The 20,485-nt window shown below is 55.5% G+C and overlaps 1 protein-coding gene across 6 annotated transcripts in view; it reads left to right on the forward strand.

Moving 5' to 3' along the window:
- Positions 1-20,485, forward strand: part of EPHB2 (EPH receptor B2) — a 196,820-nt gene that overhangs the window by 60,265 nt on the left and 116,070 nt on the right. For all 6 annotated transcript variants that reach the window (XM_056123818.1, XM_056123816.1, XM_056123819.1 and 3 more), the window contains exons 2-3: positions 10,346-10,410; positions 13,458-14,142. In XM_056123818.1, coding sequence (XP_055979793.1) covers positions 10,346-10,410; positions 13,458-14,142 — 750 coding nt within the window. The remainder of the gene's footprint in view (positions 1-10,345; positions 10,411-13,457; positions 14,143-20,485) is intronic.

A 20,485-nucleotide genomic window follows, 5' to 3' on the forward strand; every position in this document is an offset into this window, starting at 1 on the left:
TAACAGTGAGCCAGACTCAATCCTGTCCCAGTCCAGTTGAGTCAATGAGTCAAAGAAAGTTAGCAAAGCAGAGTCACACACAGGACACATGCGCTGGGCGCAAGGGTCAGCGGAAAAGGCTTCTCAGAGGAGGCAATTTGTTTTTTTGCTTTAATTTATTTTATATATATATTTTAAAAAAATTTATTGAATCACCGTAAGCTACAGTTACAAAGTTTTCATGATTGAGTTTCGATCATACAATCATTGAACACCCATCCCTCCACCAGTGCACATTTCCCGCCACGAATGTCCCCAGTATCCCCCGCCCCCACCATCTCAACCCTCCCCCTGCCTCTGTGGTAGACAATTCCCCCCATACTGTCTCTCTGCTTTGGGGCATTATGGTTTGCAATAAAGATACTGAGAGGCCATCATGTTTGATCCTTTCTCTACTTTCAGCACACATCTCCCGTCCCGAACGATAGGAGGCCACTTTTAAGACAGGTCTTAAAACATGCACAGAAGCGGGTGCTCCAGGGAGGCGAGCACCACTGCAGAGAAAGGGGACCTCACCTTTTGTGCCCAATTGCAGGCTGAGAGTTTCATCCACTGGTCAGAGCAGAGCAGCAGAATATTCAGCCACCACTTAGAAGGGGCCTGATGGAAGCAGGTACGTGGCCGGACCTCCTGCCTCCTCTGCCATGTCTGGCTATGTGGTTCCTCTCTGCCTTGCATCTTGTGGAAGTATCTGTGACGCTCATCCCTCTGTCCCTCATGGGTCACCCATGGGGAGATGCTTGCGACCCACAGTGCTCAGTGCCAGGCACCCAGTCCCATGCAAAGGTGTCCGCTGCCAGCCTGGCTTTGTATTGTTATTTTTAAAAACTTGATTAATAGGTGTGAGGACCTGTGAATTCCTCTAAGGCAAAGTTTATGTGTTTGGTGTAGAGTCGGGGTGGAGAGCTCCCAGTGTTCTGGAGGCCCAGTGCCTCCACCTCCACCCCCGGCCCTAGCAATTCTCAGCCAACTGGGTCAACGGTTCAGCGTGGGACTGAGAGGAGCAGGCTTCTCAGGCCCTCTTTGTTTCATTTTATTTTGTTTTTTTTGAGTCATACCTGGTGATGCTCAAGGCTTACTCTTGACTTTGCACTCAGGATCACTCCTGGCAGGCTGAAGGTACCATATGGATTGTCAGGGATTGAACCCCGGTTGGCAGGTCAGTTGCGTGCAAAGCGTCTTACCTGCTGTCCTATTGCTCCAGTCCTTTCATGCTGGGAACGACAAGGGCTACATCCGGTGATGTTTGGGGGGCCACATGGTGCTGGGAATCAAACCTCGGGTGTTCCCATACTAGGCATATGCCTGAACCGCAGCTCTTTCCGGACCCCTAGTCAGAGAGCTCGAAGGATTAAGAGTCACCGAGCACATGCTGGTCAAGGGGCAGCCAAGTAAATGAGGAAGGCCCCAAGGGCAAATGGCCTGGGTTCAATTTCTGCCTCGGTGTGTGACCTTGACCAAGTCACCTAACCTCTCAGAGCTTGAGTTTCCTTCTCCATCAACCGGGACCAGTAATAACGTGTCTCAGCCTTGTGGGGAGGATGAACAGAGATCCTGTGTGTGCCGCCTGTTCTCATCCCTGCCTCCCCTCGCTTCCTTCCCCAGTTAGCCCTGGTGTTCATTTACCGCCCACCCCGCCCCCCACAACCCCTTCCCAGACCCCCATCCATCATCCTGTCCTTTGCGGAGGTTAAGTGGGTCCCCAAGCAGCGAATCCAAACTCTCCCGAAGCCCTGGCCGTACAATGCGGCCCGCTGTTAGCGAGCCGCCCGGCTGGCCCCAAGGATTGGGTTTCAGCCTGGCGGCCGGCGCTGGCGGATGCCCAGGCCAGCGACGGGCAGGCGGGGAACAGAACGGAGGAGCCGACGTCATGGGGACTCCTCCATCCGGGCCTGAGAAAACATGAGCAGGCTCTGGGCAGGCAACCGAGGCAGCTCCGGGCCTCTAAGTGATGGGAGAGCCATAGGCAGAAGGATTTTACATTATCTGGGTTCCCTTTCCATGAGCCCAAGGTGGGGCCTCGGGCCAAGCTGGAAAAACAACATTCTGCCCACTGGAAGCCTATCACCTTCTTCTCTGAACTAGCCCGGGGCTTCAGTGACTTTGCTACACCGTCACCAGTGCCCAGGGTCATTCCTTTTAGGTGTTTTGCCCAAGGAGGAACCTTGGGAAACTAAGTCAGGCTGGCCTGGGCACCCATCTAGCTCTGCTTTTCTCTATCTTGTGGCTCTGAACACATCACTTAGCCTCTTTGGGCTCAGTTTGTTCACCTGTACAGTAGGTACAGCAGTGCCCACCTTGCCATATATGCCGAGGGATTACACCAGCCTGGCACTGAGTTTCTGGGCACCCACAGCTCTGGCTATTTTTCATTCCCTGTACCAGCAAAGCCACAGGGGGACTGGGGAAGTCCCTGATTGCTCAGGGCCTTAGGTGCTCCATCCAAGGAGATAATGCTCATGAATCCCTGCCTATGAGTTTTTAGCGATTTTCACCTTCCATCTTCCTGCAGCCTGGTCTTGACAGGTGACAAAAAAAAAAAAAAACCAAAAAAAAAAAAAAAACCCTTTGTACCCAGCACCTCGCAGCAATCCCCAAAGCCCACAGAGGAAGGAGTTTGTCGTTTCCTATTTCACAGATGAGGAAACTGGGCCTCCAAAGGGTGGTTGCCGGTGGTCTTGACCTTTACCTCCTGATTCCGGAGTGCTGCCCCTCTTAAAATGTCTATTTGGACCCTGAAAAGTGCTGGAGCACCAGGCACCAGCCACTGCCCACATGACCAGCCAAGGTGATGGGCTCAGATTCCCCTCAGCATCACTGGGCCAGGACAGGGACCTCTAGAAGCTGCTGGGATAGGTCCAGAGCAGCATCTGCAGCTGGGCTTGTGCCCCAGGCTAGGGGCTGTGGGCTGCTCTTGGCCAGAGATCCCCGGGAGCAGCGGTCACCCACGCATCACCCACCTCAAGAATCCTCTGTAGCTCCCTGCTGCCAGGCAGACTGTGTGTCAGCGCCCAGCTCCACGTTGGAGCTCACGTGTGCAGGCCCATGATGATCAATGTGTCCATGGAGCATTTGCTGTCACCCTAGGGGACAGAGTGGTACGGTGCTTGTCCACATGTGTGCTGGTGCAAGGCAGCCCCAGATTCAGTGCTTCCTGTCTGGGAAGACCCCGGCCCCCCTCTCCTAACTCTAGTGAAACATCCGGGAAGGGAGTCTGTAAAGTACCAAGACTCGCTCAGTACAAAGCAGCTAATGAAGGTCCAGCTCTGACTGCTGTGCCCACTCCCTCCTCCCTGTCATCAGGTTTTGTGACTGTCCAAAACGCCCCTGCAAGCTGCTTCCTCTGTGTTTCCATTGTGCCAGCTCCCCGGTGCAACCTGCCCATCCCCTCTCCTCCCAGCTCAAATGCCACCTCCTCTGAGACACCTTTGTGAATTTGCTGGTCAGAGCTAATCCCTTCTTCCTCTGGGTTTCCTGGCTCCCAGCCTGGATGCGCCATTTCACTCCGTCTCTCTCTCTCTCTCCCTGTGCAAAGTTCACAGGCTGGGCACTGGTTGCTGGTCCCCAAGACCCAGCACAGCACCTGGCTCATGTTAGGTAGAAGAGACCTTCTCTGGAATATCCGTGATCTTGTTACTTCACCCAGGAGAATTTGGAGCCGGCTGCCGGGAGGCAGGCAACTCGGAGCTACACCTTTTGAAAGGGAAGTGAGTCAGGCCAGCAGAGCGGGAAGGGTCAGATGACCCAAGCCTGGAAGCCACCTTTATAGCAGAAGCACCCTGGGATCTCCGAACACTAGTATAAGAGAGAGCAAGGCATGGTCCTTGGAGACATCAGGTTTTGTTTGCTCGTGCTCAGGGTCTCAGTGTTCAAGGGGCACTTCCCACAGTGCTCAGGGGACTATGAGGTGCCAGGAATCAAACCTGGGACCTCACATTTGTAAGGCAAGTGCCCTACCACTGAGCCACATTCTGGGCCTTTATCCTGTTGATGGCAGAGGCTGTGAAGAGAATGATCAGACATGGACTTTAGAAACAGCACTCCCCCACCCCGCCCCACCCCTGCCCCGTCTCTGCCCCCTCCTGTTGCTGCCCTTCCTTCTTCGTGCTCTGATCCTCTCAGAAGCGCACAGAGAGAGAAAGTCAACTTGAACAAAACACTGCAGTGATTTTGCTTTGTGCTGTCTGTTTTCCAAGATCATAGCTGCAGAGTTTAAAAATAACCTGGAGGTGGGGGCCAGGGAGATGGTCCAAAAGGCTGGAGCACAGGCTTCGCTCGGGAGAGGTCCTGGTCTGGTACTGAGCACTGCATGGTCCCCTGAACACCAGGAGTGATCCCTCAATTCTGATCTGGAGGGGGGTAGTAACCCATTCCCCCACCCCTGGATACTATCAGGTTTGGCCCCCAAAGCAAAAACCAAATGATAGTTTTCCCCCATCTGTGGTAGATGTGGAAAAAAGTTCAAATGCCAGGCCTACGTGTGTGACTTTGAGCACCTCTCTGGCCTCAGTTTCTGCATCTATAAAGCGGGTTCATGGGAAAGCTCCCAGCTCCGTCCCCTTCCTCAGAGGTACTTAATGAGAGTTCCTCTCCCATCTTAGAGACCTTCAATAAGGTCATGACTACAAGCAGGTTTATGCTCCAAGAGGGATCACGGATAGATGGGGGAACAGAAGGAGGAAGAACACGGCCCCCTCCTGAAAATGGGGGTGGCAGCCACTCTGCCTGGGTCGTGCAGAGCCACCCCCTGTGGGCCTAATGCTAACGACTTCAGCGTGTCTCTCCTTTTGGCTGAAATATTTCTGAAATGCACACAGCTCACAGCTCGTTTGCACGCGAGGGGACTGCCCCCCCACCCCCGCTTGCAGCCAGGGCCTCCTGATTGCTTTCTTCTGTGCAGTTCGCAGGAAGGGGCGGGGGTGAGGGGTGCTTGGGCCACAGGCACCCCCCCCCCCCACCAGCCAGAACCCTGCTTTCCTGCTGAGGGAGGTCCTGGGCAGCGGGGCTAAAGGCCCTGCACCGAGCTTTTACCTGGCAGCTAAGATTGTGTCCAAACAGCCTTGGTTTCCTTATCTAAACACTGGTGGTTTCTTTCCTTGTTTGATTTGTTCATTTTTCTGCAGTGCTGGGCATCAAACCCAGAGTTTTACACTTGCAAGGAGAGTGCTCTTCCGCTGGGCACAGCCTTGGTGCCCCCATTGGAATTTGAGGATGGGGGCTTTAGAGAATGAGGTTGTACCATCCCTGGCTCTGTATACTCGGTAGTCACGCCTCTCCTACTGAGGGGACCCTTGTGGTGCCAGGGACCAAACCATGTTTGCCTGCATGCAAAGCAAGTGCCTTAACTCCTGCACCATCTCTCTGGCCCTAGCATTTGTTTTAACAGTCACTTAGAGCTTCCTCGGGCCTAGAACTCAACACTCCCAGGAGCCATCTGGGGTGGGCATGCCCAGAGGCAAATGCAAGGGCAAGGGCAGTGTTAGGGTGAGGGAAAGGTGGTACTAAGGAGGCTGGCAGAATGTGGGCAGAGAGTGTCATGTCCAATATCCTGGGCTCCCTCTCACCTCTCGTAACTCCCTACCCTACCCCTGCATCCATCCCCTGCTCGCCTCTGAGACTTCACCCCTGCACCCCTCAGCCTACCACGCCCTCCCCATGCCCTGCTCACCTCCAAGCCTTCACCCCTGCACCTCTCTGCCTGGCACACCCTTCCCATGCCCTGCTCGCCTCCGAGCCTTCACCCCTGCATCCCTCAGCCTAGCACACCCTCTCCATGCTCTGCTCACCTCTGAGCCTTCACTCCTGCACCCCTCAGCCTAGCACAGCTTCCTCATGTCCTGCTCACCTCTGAGCCTTCACCCCTGCACCCCTCTGCCTAGCATGCCCTTCCCATGCCCTGCTCACCTCTGAGCCTTCACCCCTGCACCCCTCAGTCTAGCAAGCCCTCCCCATGCCCTGCCGGGTCACTCTACAAGTCTCCAGCACAGGAACACTTCCTCTGGGCTGCTGGGCCTCCATGGCCATTTTGCTCCTGGTCCCAGGACCAGCAGAACCAGCCCCACGGCCCTCCCTGTGGAGTCCGTGTCACATCTGTGGTGAGAAACACTGTGTGCACAGGCAACGTCCTCTGGGAGGGGCGGTCCCTGATGCTGTGGAAGTGGGGTGGGAGCTTTGCTGGCACTTCCGAAGCAGCTGCAGGGCACCTCATGACCCCAAGAGTGTGGCAAGTGAACAACTCAGGCGGAGTTGCCTGGTGTTTGTTTTCCTTCTTTTTGTGGCAGTCGGTACCGACTTTCCATTTGTCGCGGCATCACTTTTTCTTCTTTCCAATGTCCTTGGGAGTTAAGCAGAAGCGACAGTGACCCCTGAATGCACAGGTTGTTTGTGTGAACAGCCAGATTGCTAATGCCATGCCTCGCAACGCTAGTGCATGCTCTCCCCTCACTCATGGGATTTTACTCAGCCTCAGCCTCAGAGGTTTATTGGGTGCCAAGCTTTGTGTTGTAGAGACCCTCGAATCTGGACCCAGTACCCTATGCACGGGGCATTATAGACCACTGGAAGAGGATGGGACAGGCCCTTCCCACACAGGATATCTGCAAGTGTCAGGCGTCTCTGAACACCGGGAGCTGCAGAACCATAGGGTGGTGTGCATTCAGGAGGACTGCCAAGAGGTGGTGACCTGAGCTGAAACCTCACAGATGAGAATTAGGATGGATAAAGGAAGTGTAGAGAGGCTCCCTAGATGTGACTCAGCCTACAGTGCGTGCCTTGCATGCACAGGACTTAGATTCTATCCCTGGAAACATGTACACACACACGTGTGTGTGTGAAGGAGAAGAGCAGAAGAAGTATATGTGTGGGGTCCAGGGCTGAGAGGGAATGCTTAGAATCCATTAATGTCCTGGCCTTTGGTAGCCTCAATTTCTCCCTAGGAAATGAAACAATATCTCTAGGTAATGGTCTCTGCCTCAGTAGACATGCATTCTCTCCCTGGGGGTGTTCTGAGTGAATTTGGGGATACCCTGACAGACGAAAAGAGGAGCTGAATGTGGACATAGGCTTGGCTTCTGGAGCCCTGAGGCAAGAACTCGAAGTCTGGCTCTCAGAGAACTGAGCTTGGTTAGTTTATCCAGGAGCAAAGAAGAAACCTGGGGCCCCTCAGCAAGCTCCCTCTGATGAACCAGAAAGGGATCCCCTGAGTCTGCAGCCATTGAGCTAAGGCTGGTATCTGTCAGATGTTTCCAGGCATGGTATGTGACTGGGGTGGGAGGCCAGTTGGGGAAAGGGGGTCAGCAGCTTGATCTGGACCCACCTTCACATTCAGGGACCTTCTAACGAGCCCAAGGCAGACAGTGTGTGCGTGGGTACCAGGTTAACCCAAAAGCAACATCCTCAGGCTCCAAAAGGTGGGTGATGCCCATCAAGGTCTGCTCGGTGCTGGGCTCCATGCTCAGGCGTTTTCCATTCACTTTATCCCCCTGGCCGCACTTGCTAGAGACCATGCCCATGTTCCAGATGGAAGATGTGAGGCTGAGACAGGGTACCAAGGCTATAAAGCAAGTGCACGGCAGAGCCTGTGGTAGAAGCTAAGTCTCTGTGACTCCCGTTATCATGGTGATGGCGGACCCTCCACAGCAGTGCTTGGAGCCACAGGGTGCCAGGGATTCGACCGGGGACCTCACACAGGCAAGGCTTGTGCTCTACCACTGAGCCACCTCCCTGGCCCTTTGTCTGCTTTCTGTTGTTAAGATGAAGGGAGGTTGTCGCTATTGAGAAGCGAAGGACCCCTGAGAAAGCAGGGGAGAAGCGCCCCTCCGCTGTCCTCCTTGTGGAGCTGCTTTGAACAGAAACAGGGATGTTGGGGGTGCCCCGCAGTATCCCCCAAGAAGGAGGCAGAGGAGGTGCTGCCTTCCGCAACCGTCCCCAAGGAGTCGCAAACTTCACACTCCCTCTTGGCCCCTTCCTGTCTCAGCCAGCCAGGCCTTTGACTTCAGCCCTTCACCGGCAGAGCCTCCCCTGCGTGTTCCAGATGTGGTGGGAGGCAGAGAGAGAGGCGGTGAAGCCCCCACTGCCCCCCGACCCAGGCCCCCTGAACTTGGGAACCTGGGCTCTGAGCACCAGCTTTAGAATATGACTTTTGGCACGTCACTTGCCCTCTCTGGGCCCGAGTTCCCACCCGGATAATGAGGATGTCAGCTCACAGCCCCTCCTCTGGGCCATGGAATCCTCCAATACTTGGCCTGTGGGTCAGCCCAGGAATCCAGCCAAGGGGTGGGGCCACCTGCTTGGCCGGCTTGCCTCCCCCACCCGACCCCCTTTTATGTCCTAAGCAGAGTCTCTCCTCTCCCTTGTTCGACAGCTCCCAGCAGCTGTTCCCCGGGCTCAGGCAGAGAGCCCGGCTTGGCGTGCCTCTGGCTGAGGCCGATGAGAGAAAACAGGTTAAAAGTTCAGCCCTTGTTCTCTCCAGGAAGAAAAATCTGTAGCATTCCGCGTGTGAAAAGGAGCCCTCTTTTCAGCACCACAATAGAACTTCCCTCCAATATGCCACCAAAAAAGGCATCCTTGGCACTGGACTTCACCATCCCTGGCACCCACCCCCCCAGGGCAGAGGGACACGGTGACCCCGAATATATGTCACAGGCTGCCAGGGAGGCTCACCGCCATGGCCATGTCCCCTCTTGTCAGCCCCCTGGTCTGCCGGGGGTCACCACTGCCCAGATGCCTCCTCTGGCCTCCCTGGCCTGAGTTCCATTGCCTGTGATCTCGCATTTCCACCAGCAGTGACCTGCATACTGGGCACCTTGTCCACTCCTCTGTCTAGAGTTCATCCAGCCAGGGTCCCCAAAATGAGTCTCCAAAACCATATGACCTGTACCTGCCCCTCTTGCCACCTGCTCCTTTGTGATGTTTGCCAAGTCTGTGACCCAGCTGTGCCCCAGCTGCCTTCTCTCCAACATGAGACTGCTGGGTTCGAGCAGGCATTGGGGTCCCAGTGCTGGCTGTTGATTTCTGGGGACACTGTGGCCCCAAGCTTGGTGATCTGAGTGCAGGGATTGATTGGTGATTCCTGCCCTGGGCATGGGTGTGAAGCCTGGCCAGAGCACACTCCCGGGATCAGGGCCTGGAAGCTCTATCATGCCCCTATAGGTCCCGCGACCTCCTCTCTTGCAGCTGTGTTCCCTTGGGTTCATGCTGCTTCATAACTGCTATACTGAGAACTGCACATAGCAGGGTCTCATTACTCACCCTTTCTACTTGTGGGTTCCTGCTCAGTGCCCGTTATGCCGTGGACATCAGGATATATCCGTTGAGCGCATATTTGAAAGGGGCCAATTTAAATCTATTCAGTGCATTGCCATTGAGTTCAAAGAGTGTTTTTTGGAGCCCTGTGGCAAAGAAGGGGCCGAGGGGGCGAGGGGTCCTGAGCCTGATCGGTGGGTGAGTGGTCCTGTGGGTTTGCTCATCACACCGTATGGCTCCTTCCCTCCAGCTGCTGGAATTAGAGGAGGCAACGAGAGACCTGACAGCTTCAGGAACGGACCCGAAGGTCCTGAACCCCAGAGGGCAACTCTCTGGCCAGCCCCTCCTGGCACTGTGCTCAGCCCTCCATGTCCAGTGCCCTCTCGGAGGGGCAGAGTTGGCCAAGTTCTGGGGGAGGGGCCACTGACTTAGGGACACTGTGGGGGATGCCAGATTCCTGGAGAAGGGGTGAAGGGATCCTTGACTCGAAGCCCACGCCAGAAGGTGGAGGAGGGGTAACATGGGGCTCTGCTTGGACAGAATGGCCAGCTCTCTAGGGTTTTCTTTTGAAAAGGCAGCTTTTGAAAATTCAGTGCAAGCCAAAACTCATGCAGACACCCTAAATGACCATACAATTTTGAAACTGGGTCAGAGAAAGAGCCCAGTGGACTGAGCACATGTTTTGCATGCAGGAAACCCAGGTTCAATTCCTGGCACTGCATGGTATCCTAAGCACTACAGGGGCAGTGAGCTCTGCCAGGTGTGACCCACAAACAAAAAACAAACAGAAGTCTGGATTTCCTGGTGGATTCTGAAACTCATCAAGGGCACCCTGGTGAAGCTCCTTTTCTGACAGGGCAGGAGGGAATGGCATCTTGATGGGTGGGACAAGATTGGTCGAGAGTGTTGTGGATGATGGGACTGGACCTTCAGGTTGGCACCTAGAGGAATGGCATCAGATGACTGGCCAGAGTATAGAATTGGGTGGGGTGAAGGGCCAGAGAGGTGGGGTGATTGACAGGACTCTGCAGGCAGACTGACAGTGACTCTGCTTCCCCCACAGAAACGCTGATGGACTCTACCACTGCCACTGCTGAGCTGGGCTGGATGGTGCATCCTCCATCAGGGGTGAGTCAGTGGTCCCCAAACCCTGCCTGGCTGCCCGGGCCACCTCAGGTTCTCAAGGCCCTGCATGCCCCCTTCCCCCTCCCTTTCCAGCTGCTTCACTTCCTACAAAGCTCAGAACCAGGCCTCTCATTGCCCACTCTCCTGATCCCTCACCACTGATGGAGCCCTGGTTACCATGACAACATGCTGGATGCTTTGAGCCTTTTTCCCATGGCCCCCTCAGGGTGAGACTAAGAAGAGACACCCCCATTTTTATAGCTAATAGGTAAGAAGTGTCATTTCCTGAGCCTCAGCTGTCAGATTCTGAGTCAAGCACTTTCACCTGCAGCATCTCCAGTCCTGTGGGGAGGAATTACCTCTCCGCTACGGCTGGGGAAACTGAGGCACAGAGCTCTGCCAAGGATGGCTTTTGTTTTGGGTCGTTTCTTGGTTTTGGATTTGGTTCTGGGTCACACCTGGCTGTGCCCAGGACTTACTCCTGGCTCTCTGCTCAAGGATCACTCCTGGTGGAACTCGGGGACCATGTGGGGTACCATAGGTGGAACCAGGTTGGCTGTGTGCTAAGCAAGCACCCTACTGGCAATACCATCACTCCATCCCAGCTGGCACAGTTCATAAGGGAAGAGGGCTCAGTGTGTACATAAGAGTGTGACCACCATGTGCTCTGAGCCCCCCCCCCCCCCTCAGCACCCCTCCCTGGGTTTGGCGATCTGAGCCCAGATGTTCTGGCCGAGCTCTGGGGGAGTCTGTCAGGGATGATGTCAGATTCATCTCCCGACAGCAGCCAGCCCAGCACTTGAGTTCAGAGGCCTGGGGTCAGGAGCTGCTGCTCACATGCCAGGGCGTTGGAGCTAGGGGCCTGGCCAGGCCTCGTGGAGAAGATGGAGATCGGCATGTCTTCCTCCCAGGCCCCAATGAGGGTGTCCTGCAGAGCACCCAGCACGGACAGAGAGGGGCTCCTAGTAGCCGGCAGCTGTCATAGCTGTCACCGCCATCACTGTCATCACTCCAACATTTCCTTATCTCACTGGGTCTGGGGGAGTGCTGGGCGCACGCAGCCCATCCATTCCCTTCCCCCCAGCCCAGCCCCTCTGCTGGGACTCAGCTGCTGCCCCAGGGGCCTGAATCCCACCCCCCAAGCCCAGGCTTGTGCTCTCAATAGGCAGGGCCCCGGGGTCAGGCCTCTTTCTGTGGCTCTTTCTTGTCACCAATTTTCCATCTGCGAAGGCAAAGGCTACTGGGCCCACAGCCCCACCCAGCCAGTAATGAGGCCAGGCTGGGCTGCAGGGCCCCCGGACGCAATTATTCGGGGTGTTTGGGCTGTAGGGCCTCCGCATGTTAATTAGAGAGAGGGGAGAAAGGCAGAGTGCTCTAATTAAGTGCTCTAATTAAGTTCTGAAGAAGAGCAGTGATTGTAACAAGGGGCTGACTTTGTCACATGGTGCCACCAAAAAGAAAAAAAAGAAGAAATGCAATGTAGGAGCTTAGAAGCGGCCATCGCAGGCGAGGCAAGGCTAGGCCAGGCTAGGCCATCGCAGGCGAGGCAAGGCTAGGCAAGCTAGGTGAGGTGAGACGAGGTGTGGCTCAGACTTCAGGGCAGCCTCTCCAGTGCTCTCTGGGGGCACACACTGTCGCTGCTTCTCCCCATGCACATGGGGCCCAGAGAATCGAAGGGAGCCAAAGGGTGAGGATCAGTCCTTGGAGGGTAATGCGTCTCCAGTCCCCAGAACCCTGTCCCCCTTGGTCACATGTGAAGGCTGGGATAATAGAAGAAATGACTTGTCCAAGGTCACACTGGACATTGACAGAGCTGAAACAAGAGCACAGGGTTTTGGGGCACTCTTGGCATCTCATTTCTGGGCAGCATGGATGGTTCAGAGCTCCTGACCACGTCAAGGGAACTCACTTCTTCCATCTCTGCTCCATCGTCTTCTGTAAAATGGGGATAAGCACGCATACCCTATGCCATCCCCATGACAGAGAACTGAGGACCTGGACACTCCTGCTGGCCCTGGTGGGCAGGGGTGCTCTGCTGTTGGGGAACTTTCCTTTTCCCCGGCAATGCTGGGCATGGAACCCGGAGCCTCGCCATGCCATCAGGCAAGCGTTCTGCTGCTGAGCCCCGTCCTGGACCTTGGTGCACTGAGCCCAGAAGCCAGTCCAGCACCCGCAGCACATGGGGGATGGAAACGTGGGTTGCTTGCTGCCTTAGCACACTCTCCTTGCTCCCGGGGTGACCGTCCCCAAAGGCCCAAGGGAGAGTGGGTGCATGCAAACCCAGCCAGAGGGAGACTCTGCTGCACAGGGCTACGGAGGATGGATAGATACGAGCCGGAGTGGAAGAGAGCCCGGAAGAGCAAGCATAGGCTCAGTGGCGGGAGGAGGGAGGGGAGGGAGGGACAGGGTTGACCTCTGTGGGCACCCCTGGGCCCTGCTGCCCTTCCACACTCCCCACACCCCACCCAGCAGGGAGCATGGAAGTGTTCTCTAGTGGCATCTTTGTCCTTTTCCATCTCAGGGCAGAGCAGCTGTCCTGGGGATGGACCCAGTGTCCCCATCCATGGGGGTGGGGTGGGTGGAAGGTCCCAGGGTCCTGGTTTCAAGCATACAGCAGAAGGGATTCCCTTCTATGGGGCCTCTCTGAAGCAGGGGTCTGTCTTCTTTATCAGATTAGCGGACCCCTAAAGAAGTGTCACCTCTCCCATAGATCAAGAGGAATGCCAAGGGCAGGGCAGAGGGTCTTGCCATCAGATTGGCATGTCTCCCTCGCAATCCAGGGGAACTTTCTAGGGTTAGGTCCCTGTCTCCCTCCTAGACTGGGAGTCAGTAGAGAGCATTTCTCTGCCACCAGATTAGAGAATCCTTAAGGTCGAGTCTGTGCCTCCTCTGTCAAACAAGGACATCCCTGATGCCAGGGGCCCCATCTGCGCCCATTCGATGGGTGAGGTGGGGGGGAGACAACTTCCCACTCGTGTCTCCCTTCATAGATGGGGTGTTCCCAAAACTGCGCCCCCGCCTCCTCCCGCTGACTCGTATTTCGCCCACAGTGGGAAGAGGTGAGTGGCTACGACGAGAACATGAACACGATCCGCACGTACCAGGTGTGCAACGTGTTTGAGTCCAGCCAGAACAACTGGCTGCGGACCAAGTTCATCCGGCGCCGCGGCGCCCACCGCATCCATGTGGAGATGAAGTTCTCGGTGCGTGACTGTAGCAGCATCCCCAGCGTGCCCGGGTCCTGCAAAGAGACTTTCAACCTCTACTACTATGAGGCTGACTTTGACTCGGCCACCAAGACCTTCCCCAACTGGATGGAGAACCCCTGGGTGAAGGTGGACACCATCGCAGCTGACGAGAGCTTCTCGCAGGTGGACCTGGGGGGCCGGGTCATGAAGATCAACACCGAGGTGCGGAGCTTCGGGCCCGTCTCCCGCAGCGGCTTCTACCTGGCCTTCCAGGACTACGGCGGCTGCATGTCCCTCATCGCCGTGCGGGTCTTCTACCGTAAGTGCCCACGCGTCATCCAGAACGGTGCCGTGTTCCAGGAGACACTGTCTGGGGCAGAGAGCACGTCCCTGGTGGCTGCCCGGGGCAGCTGCATCGCCAATGCCGAGGAGGTGGACGTGCCCATCAAACTCTACTGCAACGGGGATGGCGAGTGGCTGGTGCCCATCGGCCGCTGCATGTGCAAGGCCGGCTTCGAGGCTGTGGAGAATGGCACCGTCTGCCGAGGTAAGGGCTGCAGAGGGGCGGGTGTTCTGGCCGGGACTACGAGCTGGCGTCTGACACTTGGGGTTGCCAAGTGACTGTGAGGAGTTTCTTAAACAACGGTCCTGTTCTGCTGTTGAGCAAAGGTGATTATTTTGGGGGGAAAGGAGGGGAGATTGAGACTAGGGGAACTTTTGTTTTGTTTTGTCTGGGGGACCACCCCGGCAGTGCTCAGGTCTTTCGTAGAGATCTGTGCTCAGGAATCACTCCTGGAGGTGCTTGAAGGAGCTTACCGGGTGCTGGGGGGGATCGAACTCGGCTCAGGCAAGCATGCCAGGGAAGCACCCACCATGGTACCATCACCCAGCTCCTAGCAGGAGGTGTCTGCACAGCACTTCTTGAATGGTGGTACGCAATCCCGTGAGTATTCCCGCGAGGGGGATGACGTCCAGCTCTCGGTGGGTTGGGTGTGAGCGGCTCCCATTGTAATTGCTCTGTGAATATGAATGAGGGCGAGTGTCTTCATTTTCAGAGAGCTCTGGTTTCCTTTTTAAGAAAATGTGCCATCGTTGTGGCTGACTTGAGCTACTGGTTATTAAGCTTTGTTCTCCATCAATGTGGGGCAGGCGATGCAGAGCTGACCAAACAAGGAAAGTTTCTTCTTTATCAGCACTGCATGTCCCTGGAGGGTCAGCTTGGGGTTCCTCTGGGAGACAAGTAGATAGAGGGGCCCATGATTGGGGTGCTGAGATCACCCGAGGGGAAGGAAGCCTGGGATTTGGCAGGCTGAACACTGCTGCCCTGTGCGCTTAAGAGGGGGGGCCACTAAATTCAGCCCACGCGGCAGTGGAGGGAGGTACGTGGGGTACAAGGCAGTGGGGCCGATGACAGGGTCACTGTGCCATGGTCGGTGGGGTGGTGGAGGATGTCTGCTGTGGGCAGTATTTCCGAGTTGAAGTAATGCTGGGGTATGGCGTGTCCAGCCCTGGCATCCTTCCATCCCCTTTCCTGCACACCCCCCCACCCCCCATCCCATTCTGGAGGCCCAGCCCGGCTCAGCGCACTCCTGGAAATGAGTCACAGAAGCTAGTCAGAATGTACTTAGTAAGCTCATAGGGCCGGAGGGACACCAGCTGCCACCAGGGCCTGTGCTGCAGCTGTGCCATGGGCTACACAGTCCAGTCCCACAGGCACCAGCCCAGGCCACCGAAGAAGTGCGACCCCAACTTCCAGTGGGGACCGAGTACTTTCCCGTCCTCCACGCAGAGTCTCTCGGTCTCTCCCATGCTCTGTACCGGGTTCCGGTACAGATTCTTGGGCCTGGGGCAGCTTCCCTGGGGCTGCCTCTGTGGCTCTGCAGCTTCCATGTCAGAGGAGCGTGTACTCGCTTGGATGATGTGATAGTGGGCCTGGGCCAGCCCCAGTGGGACTCGCCAGACAGACCACAGCCACCGCCACTCTGCCACACTGCCACACACCCACAGAAAATAGGAGGATGTGCTTGGAAAAGACGCATTTAATTCAGAAATATAACCCGATAGGGAGAAAAAGCCATTGCTTTATTAATACGAATTAGAGAAAAGATAGGCTGGCTTCAAGTCTCCCTGGCAGACAGGCAGCCAGTGGTGGCAGCCATCCCCGAGAAGGTGGGCTGGGCTGCGCTGGGGGCTCAGGGGGCTTCTGGATGGAAGGGAGCCGGGGATAGACTTGTAAATTGGTTTGTAAAGGGCGAGGCCAAGCCCATTCGATCCAGGTCAGAGGGCCAGTAGACGAGGTGCTTGCTTTGTACTTGGTCAACCCAGGATGGCTCCCTAGCACTCCACAGGGTCCCCTGAACCCCACCAGGAGAGATCCCTGAGCACAGAGCCAGGAGTAAGGCTCCCAAATGAAAACAAGCCAGCATTTCGTCTGACCAACTTCCTGGGATGCCCTTGGCATGAGGGGTGCAGGGGGAGGAGAGGGACCCCGCCGGGGAAGCCCTGATCACTCACCCCAGGCTCCTCCGTGGGCTCTTGAGCCTGTGTGTTCCTTCTGCTTTCCACTAGCCAGGCACAGATCAGAGTTGGGGGAGACAGTTGTGATCAGGGGGTCATGGTTGTCTCCATCCCTGTTTTCAGTTGTGGGGGTGGTGGACAGGGTAGAGGGGATGATAGATAATTTGGGGATTTTATGTTTGGGTTGTTGTTGTTGTTTGTTTGTTTGTTTGTTTGTTTGTGTTTTTTGAGTTTTTTTTCTTTTCTTTTTGGGCCACACCTGGAAATCCTCAGGGGTTTTCTGGCTCTGCACTCAGGAATTACTTCTGGCAGTGCTGGGGACCATATGGATGCCAAGGATAGAACCAGGGTCGGCTGCATGTAAGGCAAATGCCCTACCCACTGTACTATCACTCAGGCCCCCAATAGTTTGGGGTTTTTTTGTATGCTTGTTTTTTAGAAGTGGGTTCACACCTTTATTGTTTTGGGGTGCACACAGGGGCCCTTGGAAGGGTGTAGTTGGTGAGAACGACCCTGCAGGGACAACCTAGGGTACATTGATGGGTGCCACGGTGCGTCCACAGGGCCTGCACAGTCATGCCGAACCCAGGGAGGGCAAATCTGGGACTTGCCACAGAGTTGTGCCACCTTCCTGCCTGCTCCCCTCAGTCTGTGCCCCTGCCCCCACGCTGGCCACCTACAGTCTGCAGGGCAGGGGGGCAGGAGGCTGACTCTGGGGTTCCTGTTCCCTGGCAGTTGTTCCCACCAAATGCCCGAGTCTGCTTCCCCGACTCTTTCTAGATGTTGCTGGGTTTCATTTCCTAGATGCTCTTGCCTCAGTTTCCCCATGGGGTCTCTCCATCCCTGACTCAGCCCCTCCATGACTCTGCAGCTTCAATAACGGATCTGGAGTCTACGGCACACGAGATCCCATAGGTCTTAATGGGATTCTCAGTATTTAGCTTGGACAGGCAGAGGGGCTGCGAGCCAGCGGGGAGGGTGGGGGTGGGGGTGTGTGCACTCGAAGATCTGCTGACTCCAGCTCAGGCCCCGCTCCCACTACTGGCCCCTTCTCTGCTTCTGCTCGGCCCAGCCCTGCCCTGCCCTGCCAGGCAGCTCCCAGGCCTGATTTTCTCCCCACCCACACCCTCCTCTTCATCTTGGCCCTGAGACCTGGTGTGGAACCCAGCTCTGCCTCTTACTGGCTGTGTGAAGACATCAGTAAACCAGGATAAACAGAAGGGCAGCCTAATGAAAAAAGCTCTGGAAAAGCCTCTGAACAATAAGAATAAAGACTCCAGCACTGCCTCTTTTTTGGGGGGAGAGGGGAGCATATGGCCCTTTCTGTTTTCCTGATCAATATATATATATATATATATATATATATATATATATATATATATATAAAAGGTAAAGGTAAAGGCCCTCCCGTTGATCGTCGATTTGCTCGAGCGGGCCCAGTAACGTCTCCATTGGAGACTTTGTTGTTACTGTGTCTGGCATATCGAATACTCTCGGTAGCTTGCCGGGCTCTCCGAGAGGGGCGGAGGAATCGAACTCGGGTCGGCCATGTTGGCCGCTTGTAAGGCGAACGCCCTACCCGCTGTGCTATCGCTCCTTATTTGGGCAGGGGGAGAGGAAGATACCCTTCCTTATCACAAAAGCAATGCAGTTATTTACAGAATCTTTAGAAAGAAACTGATTAGCAAAAGGGCGAAAATTAAGTCATCCTGAGCTGTCCACTGTTAACACACGTTGCAGCACAGTCGCCCCTATTGATTTTCTAAAAGGAAGATTCCTGCTGAAAACACAGGAGAATGTTTGACTTACTGATATGTTGTGGACATTTACCCCTGTTGTTCCTACCACAACAGGCTGCTGGGAGGCACGTTGAAGTGTAGCTGGCCATGGCTCACTGGGGCATGAGGTGCCACTATAGGTGAGGTGCCACCGTAGCCGTCTCTTGGCCGGGGTTTCACAGCCTTGCACAAATGTCCACAGAACTTCATGGTTCTTCTGTCCTTTGGCACTGCTGCTGTGTTTGCACAGGACACGTTTCCAGGCGTGGAATTGTAGGGTCAGCTGGGACGTGCTTTTGTTTTTTCTAAGCACTTTGGCCATGCACACGCTGCCAGATTGCCCTGCAGAAAGGCTGGGAAGAGTTCCCCTCCTGCGGCTGCCTTTCCAGATTGCCTCTTTCCCCTCATACGCACCAGCATGGGCTGTTATGCCTGAGGCTTTATTTGGTTTCACTCTCAGAATCTAATGTTTCCCCACTCAAGGGAGGGAGGGAGGGAGCCAGAGGCCAGGGGTCCCCTCTGGCCCTCAGAGTTAAACCAGTGGGCCAGCCTTTTTCCGGCCAACTCATCCAGGCTGGCCCCTTGAACCAGTGTTTCTGGTGAGTCTGTGGGGGTGGGAATCAAGGTCAGTCTCGGGAGGAGGGGGAGGGAGTTGGCCGAGCCTCCTGGCTGGGGAAAGGGCGTGAGGGTTGGAATGCTGGGTGGGAGGAGAGGTGCAGAACCCCCTACAGAACATTCTGCTGCTTCTCCTCAAGGGCAGGGTGGAGACATGCAGCTGAAGGGGGGCTGGGGGGACCGTCATCCCCTCCAGACCTCCAAGGACTGAGACCACACAGACCTGTCTTGGGGGAAGGGGGATTGGCTGGGGAGCCTGGCCAAGTTAAGCTGTTCAATCTTTGCTCTTAAAAGCTGGAAACACCCCCATCCTTCGCTGGATACTTTCTTTTTCCATAGCTGTCATCCATCTATTCTTTGGTCTACCTGCCCCTCCAGCAACCCTGTCGCCAGACATTAGAAAACCAATGTCTGGGGCCAGAAGGACAGTACAGCCAGTAGGGGTGTTTGCCTTGCACGTGTCTGACTCATGTTCTATCCCTGGCATCCCATATGGTTCCCCAAGCACCACTAGGAGTGACCACTGAGCATTTCCAGGTGTGGCCCAAGAAAGAGAAAGAAGGAAAGGAAGGAAGGAAGGAAGGAAGGAAGGAAGGAAGGAAGGAAGGAAGGAAGGAGGGAGGGAGGGAAGGAAGGAAATCAGCCTCTGATTTGTTTACGTTTGCTGTTGTTTTGTTTGAGGGCTGTGCTGACTGGTGCCTGCTCCTGGCTCAGGACTCCCTGGCACTGCATAGGGCACCACGCAGTGTTGGGCACCAAACCTCGGGCTCCCACATGCAAAGCATATGCTCAAGCCCTTTGGGTTCTCTGTCCAACCTCAGGGCCTGAGTTTTCAAGCTTCTCAGAGAGGCCCAATGGTCTCTTCATAGATGACCAGGAAGCTAACACATGTCGACTCACCACCACTTCTGATCCTGGGCTAGGTGTGGGGACTACAGAGATGCTGAGAACTCTTCTTGGCCTGGAGAGGTCGCTCCTAACTCCAGCCTTGAGCCACATGGAGATGCTGGAAGGTGGGGAGTCAGGAACGCTTCCTGGAGGACCATCCTTCCCCCCCGCCCCCAGAGCTTTGGAGAGTGGAAGAACCAAGGGCAGGATTTGACTCAGAGAGAAAACGACCAGAAATTCCTCTGGTCTTTTCTTAAGCTATGGTGTTGCTGACCTGCAGGCCAGATGCAGATGTTGGGCGCAGGAGTATTAGAGGAGTGTTCTTGGCCACTATGAAAGGAAGGTAAAGGAATTTCCAGGGCTCCAAAGGACTGAGTGAGGCAAATGCCAGCCTGGGCCTGGGGAGGCACAGGGAAGGGACAGGCAGGAGGAAACGTACTATGCAGCTCCTATTTATCTGACCAGCTCCATTCCATAAAGGCTGAGACTGAGGTGCAGAGGGGTCTAGGGCAAAGCCACACAGCCAGTGTCACTCTGCTTTCTCCAATGTTCTAGGCTTATTGAGTGGCCCATGTTCCCTGTGCTCTGCCTTGCCTGCATCCCAGATTTCTGGAGGAACCCCGAGAAAGCAGAGCTGAGAGAGTGCGACCAAAAAAAAAAAATTCCAAGGGACTCAAAATTAGACTGGTGTCACCTGGAAATAGTTGGACCTGGAAGGATGAGGGGTTTCTATGGCAAGAGGAGGTGGGTATGGTGGAACACAGCCCTGGGTGAGGCACCTCTCCTCTTGCTGAAGGGTTCAACACCTTGAAAAGGCGCCCCCCCACCAACACCTGACCAGAGAGAGTGGGCCTCTGCCCCTGCTGCCCAGCAGTCACCAGAGTCTCACTTCCTGTTCCCTTCCCGAACAACCCATTAAACAGGTGGGACAACTGCCAAATCCCTGGGGTGGGGGCAGGAAGGCAAGGCCTATGCTCCTCTTCTTCTTGCTTCTTGGAGGTAGCAGGGCTCTCCCCCCCACTTCCCATGTACACTGTGTGAGAGTGTGAGGAACGCCCTGGGGGCCAGGCAGTGCCTCGCCACCCCCCAACC

The sequence above is a fragment of the Sorex fumeus genome, unplaced genomic scaffold (genome assembly GCF_029834395.1).
Source record: "Sorex fumeus unplaced genomic scaffold, SorFum_2.1 ptg000047l, whole genome shotgun sequence".
Lineage (NCBI taxonomy): Eukaryota > Metazoa > Chordata > Mammalia > Eulipotyphla > Soricidae > Sorex > Sorex fumeus.